This window comes from Portunus trituberculatus, chromosome 33, assembly GCF_017591435.1.
Source record: "Portunus trituberculatus isolate SZX2019 chromosome 33, ASM1759143v1, whole genome shotgun sequence".
NCBI lineage: Eukaryota > Metazoa > Arthropoda > Malacostraca > Decapoda > Portunidae > Portunus > Portunus trituberculatus.
In genome coordinates this window covers 12,552,619-12,565,118 of record NC_059287.1, presented here as the reverse complement: position 1 = coordinate 12,565,118, position 12,500 = coordinate 12,552,619, and the positions used below count along the sequence as shown (strand labels likewise).

Sequence of the window (12,500 nt, the reverse complement as noted above, 5' to 3'; positions counted from 1 at the left end):
CATTCCCTTTAAATCTCCTCTCATACACTCACAGCCTCTTACACACGTTACCTAAACGCACTCCCTCGCTACTCTCTCTACTTCTACTCCACTTGACTCTTTACTCCTCTCTCACACACTCCAGCACTTCTACACCTCCACACACACTACAAATTAACACTCTCCTGTCTTTCATCTCACCTTCCTTACCTGAGCTCATTAAAGCACAAAGACCTATTTCACCTTGTCTCTAACCCTTTACTCTCACACACTCAGCTATTTCAATCCTTTACAAATTATTAAAAGTCGTTCTAATTTTCATCCACCTGTAGTATGTTTCCTCACTTTTCATACCTAACCGTATAAATAGATACCATCCCACTCCTTCTACCGTCTCTTCTCTTACATACTCAGTCATTCCACACCTTTATAAACTCTTCATTGTTACTCTGATTTATCACCTGACAAGTTTTTTTTTTTTCCATCTGTATTACCAGGCCATACCTTTCCAGTCCTACCGTCGAACCATTTCATATCTTTACAAACCCTTCATTCACACTCAAATTTGTCACCTGCCACGTTTCTTTCTGATATTTCTTACTTCAGCTCATCAATACACTCCTTCCCAGTCCTTCTACAGTCTCTTTTCACCAATCCAACCATACCATATCTTTGCAAACCCTTTATTAACACTCAAATTTGTCATCTGCCACGTTTCTTTCTGATATTTCTTACTTCAGCTCATCAAATGCACACCTTCCCGTTCCTACCGTCTCTTCTCTTGCACATCCAACCATTCCATACCTTTATTAACTCTGCATTAACACTCAATTTTGTCATCTGCCACGTTTCTCTCTCACATTTTTTACTTTAGCTCGTCAAATACACACCTTCTAACCGTCTCTTCTCTTTCTCATCCAACCATTTCACACCTTGACAAACTCTTCATTAACACTCAAATCACCTGCCACGTTTGTTTCTCATCTTTTTTTTTTTACCTGAGATCATCAATATACACCTTCCTAGTGTTTCTACCGTGTCTTCTCTTAGTCATACAACCATTCCACACCTCGACAAACTCTTCATCAACACTCTTTCGAATTCTCCCACGCACCTGCCACGCATCTTTCTCACCTGAACTCACGAAAACACCCACTGGGGCCCTAACATTTCTCTCTCACTTTCCTCTCTCACTCAGGTAAACACTTTCACACACTGACACGCTAATTCACACCTTCCCTCCTTCACTTTCCTCACGCATGTCTCTCCCATTTATTTTTTTTTCACTCGAGGTGGAAAAGATAGCGTGCTTCTCTGGTCCTCTTCACAGCTTCGTTAGGTCAGGTAGAGAGAGTGAGTGGATGGGGGGAGAGGGAGAGAGAGAGAGAGAGGGGGGGGAGGGAGAGGAAGGATGTACCCTTGGGAAACTTCCTGACGCAGAGGCCAAGTTCCGAGGGCGTCAATTATGATCTTTAGCGAATGCCTCTTGAGAAGTTAGCTCCCCGACCGCTGATTCCAAGACCCACCTCTCTCTCTCTCTCTCTCTCTCTCTCTCTCTCTCTCTCTCTCTCTCGCTCTCGCTTTCAGTTTCGCTCTCTAAATCGTCTTCTTATCAATAAATGTGAAGTTTTTGTTTAATAAAGGAGAAGGAAAAGTGAAGACGAGGAGGTAAATATTTAAACTGTCGTTGTCGCAAAGCTCTCACTCTCGCTCTCAAAATTTTATCAGCAAATGTAAAATCTTATCCAGAAAAGGAGCAGGAAAGATGGAATCGAGAAAGCAAAACTACTAAATCATTATTGTCTGAGAAAGGAGAATCTTTTACTATATACGTAATAAACCTGCCTTTACATCGACAGTTATAATATGGTTGGTGGGGAGAAGCCTTTACCTTTACTATACTGCATTCCTTACTTAAAATTCAATACCTTAACCAATTCCCAGAAAACCTCGTAATGACCACCAAATCTGCTTTTTTTTTTTTTTTTTTTTTTTTTTTTTACTCAGAGAGAACTAGAAAAAGGAGAATTAAAAAAGTATCGTCAATAAGAAAGCTCTAAATCAATGAACAGTCAGTCTGGCAAGGTACAACAAGTCTGCTGATGTTTATTCTTCCTTTAACTCACAGACAGAACCAGAAAAAGGAGAATTAAGAAGAGTATCGTCAATTAGATAACAGCTGTAAGTCAATGAACAAACAGTCTGCTAAGGAACAAGTCTGCTGATGTTAATTCCTCCTTTAACTTACAGACAGAACCAGAAAAAGTAGATTAAAGGAAGACTATTGGCAATAAGAAACAGCTATGAGTCAATGAACAAACAGTTTTCTAAGGAACAACAAGTCTGCTGATGTTTATCCTTTCTTTAGGTTACAAAAATAACCCGGAAAAAGGAAAATAAGGGAGGGTAATAACAATAAAATCTTGTAAGCCGAGATGTACATAAACGCTTCTCTTTCCCCGAGCTTAAGTACGTAGTGGGAATATAGATTTTTTTTCCCCAGGAGTAGGAGAGGAGAGACCGTGCCCCTCCTTCTTTAAAGCGTCCCATTCCTACTTGCGGGGAATACCAAGACATGTGTCCCTAAGCCATCGTGTCTCAGGGATTAAGAATAACAGCAGGAATAACACTAACTCATCCGCCTCTCTTCTACTTAGAGAAATGAACAAGACGCACAAAGAATCCCTGCTTTTTCTCTCTCAGCTTTAATTCACATAAGAAAATAAGGAGGTTACAGAAGACGGGTTGATCTCAAGGGAAACTAGTGTAAACATAAGGAGATAAGACTATAAAAGGAGCTATTTAATAAGGAAATAACACCACAGAAGAAAATAAAGGAAAAAAAATAAGATAACAGAAAACCGCTTCATCTACAGGGAAACTACTGAAAAATATAGGGAAATAAAAACACTACAAAAGGAAACTATTTAGTATGGAAATAACACCACAAAAGGAAACCAGGGGAGAAAATAATGAGATGACAGAAAACCGGTTCATTCATTCACAGGGGAACTATTCAAAACATAGGAAAACAGAAAGACTGCAAAAGGAAACCATCTAGAAATAAATACAAAAGAAAACTACTATTGAGAACATGGAAATAACACCACAACAGACCAGTTAACCTGTACAAGGGAACTCCTGCGACCGTAAGAGCATAAGGCAGACTGCAGAAAGCTACCAGGCCTACACGTGAAGAAGGCTACAAAAAAACAGTTTGACCTTTAGAACACAAAGCATCTGGTGAAAAAATAAGAGAATAAGTCAGAATGAAAAGCGAGGAATATGACAGTGGTAGTAGTAGTAGTAGTAGTAGTAGTAGTAGTAGTAGTAGTAGAAGTAGTAATAACAACTGAAGCAATAACATCACCACCAACCACCACCACCACCAAGACAAGAAAAAGATGAGGTGAAGAGAAGCACAGGTGTGTCGGGAGGCTAAGGGTCTGGGGCAGGTGAGACGCAGGTAAAGGCGCGGTAAGGGGCTTCATTAGCTAAGACGCTTACTCCTAACTAAGCTTCTATTCGTGACACTGAAAATATGCCAACCACATCCGCTTCAATTTAGATTAAGAAGTGGAGGGAGAGCAGCAAGAGGAGGAGGAGGAGGAGGAGGAGGAGGAGGAGAAGGAGGAGGTGCATAAAGTAAGATCAAAAGAAGAGGAGGAAGAGGAAAAGGAGGGAAAAAATACTGAAGCCACATCATCAACTTTTATGCTCTTTTTTTCTTTCCCAGTTTTTTTTCCTTTTTTTTCTCTTTTTTTACGAAACTGTTTTACATTTCACATCTATTAAAGTCAAGGAAGCTTATACATACATACATACAGACAGAGAGAGAGAGAGAGAAGGTATTTACTCTTCATCTTGTTTTCAACTTGGGCCGCGAGAGGTTGCAGGAGAGAGGTCTTAATTTCGGTAATTAATTCTATTACCAGGCAGCGGCGGCGGAGTGTGGCGGCGTCAACAGGTGAGAGGCAGCCGAGGTGACGTCACGGTGGCAGGTGACGCGTTACGCTCTGAGGTGTGGCGGTTGAATCAAGTGTATATTTAGACATTCATGGAGACCTGACACGAATGAGAAAGAGAGGAAAAATAATGCTGGTTATGTTGAGTCACTAAACAGGATGACACGAAAATGCGAGTATATAAAATGAAACTTGAAATGTACAAAAGAATCATAAAAATAATCTAAAGAAGAGAAAAAAGAAGAAAGTAAAAAATAATAGTAGAATCATCGCATAATAAACGAATAGTAGAGAAAAAAAATAGAGATATACAAAAGAGTGCAGAAAAATTAGCTAAGAGTAGAAGAAAAGAAGAAAGGGAAAACAGGAAAACAGGAAAAGAAGATTCATCTTATAATCAATAAAAAAAAAGATAAACTGATAAATAAATAGGATAAGGCAGAGAAATAAGAGAAAAATATAAAGAAACAGAAGACTAGAATAGAATCACGTCAAATTGTGAAATGCTTAAGTGAACCTGAGAAATGTCCCTCTCTGGTGAAGGAGGCGGCGAAGGAGCGGCACGGCGTGTGTTTCTTGGGGTCAGCGAAGGTCATAGGGTCATGTCAGGTCAGATGGAGAAGGAAACGGTGACTAGAATTAGAACAAAGAAAAAAGATGAGGGGAAACGTTTTGTGATTTTCTGTCTCCATTTTATCTCGTTTTTATTTATTTATTTTTTTCCGTTCTATTTTATTATTCTTTTATTTCTTCTTTGCTTTCATTATTGTTTTTACTTCATTTTGTTTTTATTTGTTTATTTTGTTCTGTTGCATTTAATGATTTTTTCCTTTTTATTTTAGCATTAGTATTTTTTTTTTTCTTTTTCCATATTTTGTTTTAAGACAACATGAAAGTTTCCTCCGTTTTTTTCCTCCTACATGTATTGAAACTTTCTCACTTTCTTTTTCCCTTTTTTTCAGCATTTTAACATATCTCAATTCCCTCTCTATTTATATTTCCTCTCTTTCTCTTTATCTTCCATTACGTAAAATTGTTCTCTCTTTTTTTCTTCGATTTGCTGTAAAATTTCCCTTTTCATTTCCACAACGCTTTGTTTTCTAGCCACGACTATTTTTCCAAGGCTACGGATATGATTAGCGGGATTCTCAAGAGTGTTTTTCCAGTTAATAATGTAGAAATCTTATCACTCTGCCTTTAGAACCATAAAAAAACACCTTGAAAACTCGTGTCAATTTAGATGAAGCCTTTTGAAATAGTGGATGTGAAGAACAGAAGTGATTGAAAATGCAAGCCTTAGTCCCAACATTGATTTGAATTGCCTTTTTCTGTCTCACTCGGATAATTAAAATTTATTCCTATTTTTTCACACCCTTCCCCGTATATAGTGGAATTCTCTCTATATATATTTACATCCCCCATGTGTATTTTTTAAAAGTTAACACTAAATTACAAACAGATGAATTAAAGACAAACAACTGAGTAAAAAGTGGAAAGGAAGTGAACATTTTACACTCCCTCGCTCTCCCTCTCGCTCTATCTATTTCACACAGATTACATGAGATTAGATTTTATGAACCACAAATTGACACACACTCACACACACAGTTGTTAAGTGCCGTATCTTCTCCCTCTCTCACTTCAGGCAGGAATACTTGATGTAGCGGGACGGGAAGGGAAGGGAAGGGATGGGGAGGAATCTGGAGTGACGATAAAATATGTATATATGGTTGTGGCATTTTTGAGCAGCGAGTAGTGACAGGAATACGAGACCGCTTAACTCTGGGCTGTGAAAAATTTTAACGTGTTTGCTACTGAGTGTGTGGGAATACGTTTTGAAAGTGCTGATGTCTGTGTGTATGTGTGTGTGAGGATGGGTGAGTGGGTGTGTGTGTCGGGCGAGGAAGAATACATATTGAAAGTAAAGCTGTAGGTACGTGTGTGTGTGTGTGTGTGTGTGTGTGTGTGTGTGTGTGTATGTATGTATGAGCGCGCGTCTGTAGGGGAGTATTCCCTTAATCAGTTCGTGTTCAGTGAAATACAAAGAACAACAATGAAAACAAGAAAAGAAGACAGGAGAGAGGTGGGAATACGAAAAAAAAGATTATGAGGAATAGAACGAAAGGAAAACAATTCTGAGGATACGGAAATAAAATTAAGGTGAAGAAAGAGGATGAAAATAAAAACACTTAAGAAGAAGGAGGTCGTGGAGGAGGAGGAGGAGGAGGAGGAGGACGAGCACGAGGAAGAGAAGAGAAGAGAAAATACTACTCCTTATTGCAGGAACCATGAGAAGAAAACAATAAAGAGAGCAGGAAAAAAACATGAATAAGAGAACATAATCTAACCTAATCTAATCTTACCATTCTTAAACATACCTAAGGACTAGAAGAGAAGCAGATAGAGTTCACCACTTGCGTACACGAAAAAAAAAAAGTAGATGAAAAGAAAAAAAATAATTAACTTGACGTACACGAAAAAATAAATAGAACAAGAATAATATTAAAAAGTTCACCATTTCCTGTGGACACAAAATAAAGACTAAAAATAAGAAGTCATCATATCCAGTACACGAAAAAAAAAAAAAAAGAAAGAGGAAAAAATTAGACTTCATATCCTGTACGTCTAATAATAAGGAAATCCGCTAAACCATTGTAAGGGATCAATGTTGTTTTTCAAGGGTCTCTGTGCACATGCCAATAATAAAAGTTCATTAAGTTACCGGGGAGCGCTTACCTTGCATCCCCCGCCGCCTCGACCCTCTTCCTCCTCCTCTTCCTCCTCCTTCTCCTTCTCCTCCTCCTCCTTATTAGAGACAATCTGGAAAAAAAAATATACATGGTGAAAAATCTTGACTCCCGCTTTACGTTATGTGGAGACTAGAGTTCTGTGACAGGTGAACGTTTAATGCTTGGTTGGTATTCCTTGTGTTTGGTTGGTATTTCTTCTTTTTTTTCTAGTGGATGTTTAGTGTTAGTTTGCAAATGTGTTGGTTCTTGGGGTGTGTTGTGTGGTTATTCTTCTTTGGTGGTTAAAAGTGAGATTTCTTGGTTGTTATTTGTATTTAGCTAACGTTCATCATAAGCTGTGACTGAGGGCTTCTAGAAATGTGGATGCTTGTGGTGTGTTATGTGGAGTACTCTCATTATTAAGAAAAAAAAAAGAACTTAGTCATTCAGTCAATCAATTTTGCTATCCGTCTACGTATCTGTCAGTCAGGCGTCCATTCATTTTGTCAGGCAATCAGTCGTTCAGTCAGTCAGTCGCTTAGTCATTCTGTCAGGCAATCAGTTGTTCAGTCAGTCAGTCATCCGTGGACACTCCGCGCTCCGTGGAGAGCGGACGTGCCTCCTGCTCAGAGCGGCATCTAACTAACACTCCACACGCTAAGCAATGTGCTTGAGTGAGAATAGTTATTGCTATTGAGGGGCGACCAGAGCGAGTGAACGAGTGTACAGAGTGAACGTAGCCTGGTGGCGTGTACATGGGAGTGATCGGAGGTGTGAGAACCTCCACACTCCAAACGACAGAGCGGGAACCACACAAAGGCCAGCCATAGCAGCCGCCAACGCATCCCACACACACACGTAGCTACCAGGCCTGGCCCCCAGTGACCACACACCCACATGCTCCCAGGAAGAGTAAAAAAAATGGATAGACCGGTAAGAAATAAATTACCAAATTCAAAATATGTTGATGAGGCCCAGGGAGCAAAGCCGAAAGTGGCCAGTCAAAGCATGAGTCCATCTTCAACAGGGGCAACATTGCAAGGTAGATTGGTAATGTTGGAGAAGAGATTTGAGGAGTTGGTGAAGGAATTAAAAGTTCAGAGGAGTGAGGAGGAGCAGGATAGAGAATTCCGCAAGGCTTTGAAGGAAAGAGTTAAGAGACTGGAGGAAAATGAAAAACGATTGGTGGATGAGAATGCACACTTGAGAGTGGAGGTTGAAAAATACAAGAGACGGTTGGAGGAGAAAATGGGAGAGTAGTAAAGGAGAAAGATGACTTTAAGGAAATGATTAGTGAGCAGAATGAAAGGTTTGAAAGGGAATGGGAACTGAAGAAAACACAATGGACTGAGTCGAGGGAAGCAGAGATGGTTGGATTACAAGAAATAATTAAAGATCAGTTGAAGGAAGACAAAAAAGAAAGGTCCAAGGAACTGGTTAATGTAATGAAGAATAAGGAAACATTGATAAGGAAATAGCAGAAAAGAAGAAGAGTGTGTTAATATTTGGGATGAAAGAACAAAATATAACATATAAGCCTAAGAGAATTAAGGAAGAATTAAAAACGGTAAGAGATCTGTTCAAAAATCTAAATGATGATGAAAAAAAAGACCTACAAGAAGAAGTGGAAGAGATCCATAGACTGGGTCCGTATAAGGAGGAGTGAGCAGACCGATTAAAGTAGTACTGAAGTCACAACAATCTGCGGAGGATATCCTATATAGAACATCAAAGTTAAGAGAGATAGAAGGTTGTAAAGAGGTGTTTGTGAGAAAGAATAGAAATGAGGAAGAGAGGAGAAGATATAAGGAATTGGTGGAAGAGGCGAGAAGGAAAAATGATGAGCGGTCTGAGGAGGAAAGAGAAAAGTTTTTGGAGAGTTATAGGAGAGAGAGTCAGAAAGTGGTATGTGGAAAGAAGGAATACGGAGGAACCCCTAGAGGGAGCAGTGGGTGGACCGTAATGTATACTAATATAGATGGGATACTGTCAAGTAGATTGGAATTGCAAGACTATATGATGGTGGAGAAGCCTGATATAGTGTGTTTGACTGAGACAAAATTGCATGAAAAACAAAGATAAATTTGGATAATAAATATAATATATGGAGAAAGGATAGAGAGTAAAGGTGGAGGAGGAGTTATGATTATGACGAAGAAATAAATAAATGTGGATAAGGTTTGGTATGGGAAGAACAACGCAGAAGTGATAAGCATAAGGATAAAAAGTGATGGAAAAGAATTAATAATCATGGTGACCTATGTACCTCCTAAAACAAATTCTTGGACATTAAGGGAATACGACAATATGATCAAGGATACTTTACAGAGTTTGGAAAGTGTATTATCTGGAAAAAGAAAGGTGATACTAGTAGGAGATTTTAATTGTAAGGAGGTGGATTGGGAAAATCTAGTAAGTGGTGTTGGAGAGGAAGCATGGGAGAGAGATTTCTTAATCTAATGATGGAAAATATGATGGAACAGAGGGTGAAGGAAAATACTAGATATAGAGGAGATGATGAACCGGCTAGACTGGATTTGGTGTTAACAAGAGAAGTGTACCTATGTGGAGATATACAATACAAGTGTCCTTTGGGAAAGAGTGATCATGTGGTTATGGAAATGCAGATAGCAACAACACAGCGAAGGAAGGACGAGACATACAGGAGTGGTAGATTGAATTATAGAAAGATGGACACAGAAAGTTTGAAAAATTATTTCAGAAAATTAGATTGGGAGGAGATGTTACAAATCAGAGAAGTGCAAAAGAAATATGAGATTTTTATGAAATATTATAAAGAAGGAGTTATGAAATTTGTACCAAAGTATAAACCGAGAGAGGAAGGAAGAAAGGATTGGTTTAATGCAACTTGTGTTAAGGCTAAGGAAAAGAGATGTGGCTTGGAAAAGATGGAAAAGAGCAGGAATATACTAAATAAGGAGAATTATAGAGTGGCGAGAAATGAGTATGTGAGGGTAAGGAGGAGGAAGAAAGAAAATTTGAAAAAGATATTGTAGACAAGAGTAAGGAACATCCAAAATTGTTTTACAGGTTCATAAATGGTAAACTTAAAAAGAGAGTCCATTGAAAGATTAAAAGGAGAGCAAGGGATAGTAGATGACCCTAAGAATATAGCGGAATTGCTAAATAATAGGTTTCAGCAAGTATTTACTGAAGAAACAATGTTTGTAAAGCCTCAGAATGTACAAGGAAATGTGCACATGGATGACATTAAGATACCTAAAAGGAGTTATATAAAATGTTGGAGGAACTTAAAGATGATAAAGCGATGGGACCAGATGAAGTTTCAGGAAAATTATTGAAGGAGTGTAGAGAAGAATTGATTGATCCATTATATGATATTATAAGGTGTTCATTAGAAACAGGGAAGTACCAGTAGAGTGGAAGAGAGCTGAAGTGGTGCCCATTTATAAGGGAGGCAGTAAGGAAGAGCCTCTTAACTATAGACCTGTGTCTCTAACAAGTGTGGTCGGTAAGATTTGTGAGAGGGTGATAAAGAAATATTGGATACGGTTCCTGGAGGATCATAAGTTATTATCGGATCATCAATTTGGCTTCAGGAAAGGGAGGTCATGTGTAACAAATCTACTGAGCTTTTATTCAAGAGTGGTTGACAAAATACAAGAGAGAGGATGGATGGACTGTGTATATTTGGATTTAAAGAAAGCTTTTGACAAGGTACCTCACATGAGACTGTTATGGAAATTAGAGATTTATGGAGGACTGAAAGGAAAAGTGTTAAAGTGGATGGAAAACTACTTGAGATGGAGGAGATGAGAACGGTAATAAGGGATGCAAAGTCGGACTGGTTGGTGGTGGAGAGTGGAGTCCCACAAGGCTCAGTGCTGGCACCAATACTTTTCCTTGTATATATTAATGACATGCCAGAGGAGTAAACAGTTATATTAATTTGTTTGCGGATGATGCGAAGTTGTGTAGGTGTGTGAAGAGTGAAGAAGATTGTGAAATTTTACAGGCAGATCTGGATAAGATTTGGGAGTGGAGCAAGAGGTGGCAAATGGAATTTAATCTGAGCAAAAGTCATGTGATGGAGATGGGAAGAGTGGAAGACGGCCAAGAGGGTCATATAAGATGGGTGAAGAAGTAGTGTTGAAAAAGGTGGAAAAGGAAAAGGATTTGGGAGTGATAATACAAGACCATGGGCAGTTTGAGGCTCATATTGATAAGATGTTTGGAGAAACGTATAATTTGATAAAAATATTGGATTAGCCTTCCATTATATGGATAAAGATATGATGAAGAAATTAATTAGTATGGTAATTAGACCAAGATTGGAATATGCTGGAGTGGTTTGGTCCCCTTATAAAAAGAAGCATATAAGGAAGTTGGAGAGATTGCAGAGAATGGCAACAAAAATGGTTCCGGAATTGGCAGAAATGACCTATGAGGAGAGATTAAAAGAAATGAATTTGCTTACCTTGGAACAAAGAAGAGAAAGAGGAGATTTAATACAGGTTTATAAACTGTTGAATGGACTGGATGAAGTGGATAATGAGCAAATGATGTTGAGAGAGGAAAACTTAAATAGAACTACAAGATCGCATAGTAAAAAGATAGCCAAGGAATATGCTTGAAGGATGTGAAGAAATATAGTTTCCCACAAAGATGTGTGGAGGTGTGGAATGGTTTGAGTGAGGAGGTGGTGTCAGCGAGGAGTGTGCATAGTTTTAAAGGAAAGTTGGATGTGTGTAGATATGGAGACGGGGCCACACGAGTATGATACCCAGGCCCTGTAAAATTACAACTAGGTGAATACAACTAGGTGAATACACACACACTCAAACCCAGTCAATCTTACCTATCCCTTCTACTTTTCCAGGCCCAGGTCTCTTCCACCGGGCTATCCTGATGAGTGGCTCCTCCCTGGCGCCCTGGTCCCTCGTGAGCAACCCCAGCAAGTACACGCGGCAGCTGGCTCGGGAGGTCAACTGTTCACACACTCCTCTTGGTGATGAGCTCAAGAAGTGTCTCCGCACCAAGTCCCTTCACGTGATTATGCAAGCCCAGGTGGAGGTGAGTGTGTGTGTGTGTGTGTGTGTGTGTGTGTGTGTGTGTGTGTGTGTGTGTGTGTGTGTGTGTGTGTGTGTGTGTTAGGGAAGTGTTTGGCTCTCTCTCTCTCTCTCTCTCTCTCTCTCTCTCTCTCTCTCTCTCTCTCTCTCTCTCTCTCTCTCTCTCTCTCTCTCTCTCCTTGTAAACTTTCGAGAGTGTACTTTGTAACAATCTTTTAACAAGGTACGTACACTATTATTATTATTATTATTATTATTATTATTATTATTATTATTATTATTATTATTATTGTTGTTGTTGTTATTATTATTATTATTATTATTATTATTATTATTATTATTATTATTATTATTATTATTATTATTATTATTATTATTATTATTATTACTACTACTACTACTACTACTACTACTACTATTTATTTACTTATAGGGTACATTACTATCATTATTATTCTTTCATAAGCTACATTTTTACTATCCTTTTTCTCTCTTCTACAAACTATTTTTTTTCTCTGCAAGGTACATTCTCTCTCTCTCTCTCTCTCTCTCTCTCTCTCTCTCTCTCTCTCTCTCTCTCTCTCTCTCTCTCTCTCTCTCTCTCTCTCTCTCTCTCTCTCTCTCTCTCTCTCTCTCTCTCTCTCTCTCTCTCTCTCTCTCTCTCTCTCTCTCTCTCTCTCTCAGCTTTAGGATTAAGTTTCCAGTTTCCAGTGCCTCTCGGTCCCTCAAAGGCCTCGATCCCCTTCACAGATGCCTTAGATGTTACTATGAAAGGA

General features: G+C 38.8%; 1 protein-coding gene across 1 annotated transcript in view; it reads left to right on the top strand.

The window, feature by feature from the left end:
- The window catches only part of LOC123512364 (neuroligin-4, X-linked-like), a 504,701-nt gene that overhangs the window by 470,863 nt on the left and 21,338 nt on the right, over positions 1-12,500 (top strand). Inside the window, exon 4 of the mRNA XM_045268725.1 lies at positions 11,535-11,728. Coding sequence (XP_045124660.1) covers positions 11,535-11,728 — 194 coding nt within the window. The remainder of the gene's footprint in view (positions 1-11,534; positions 11,729-12,500) is intronic.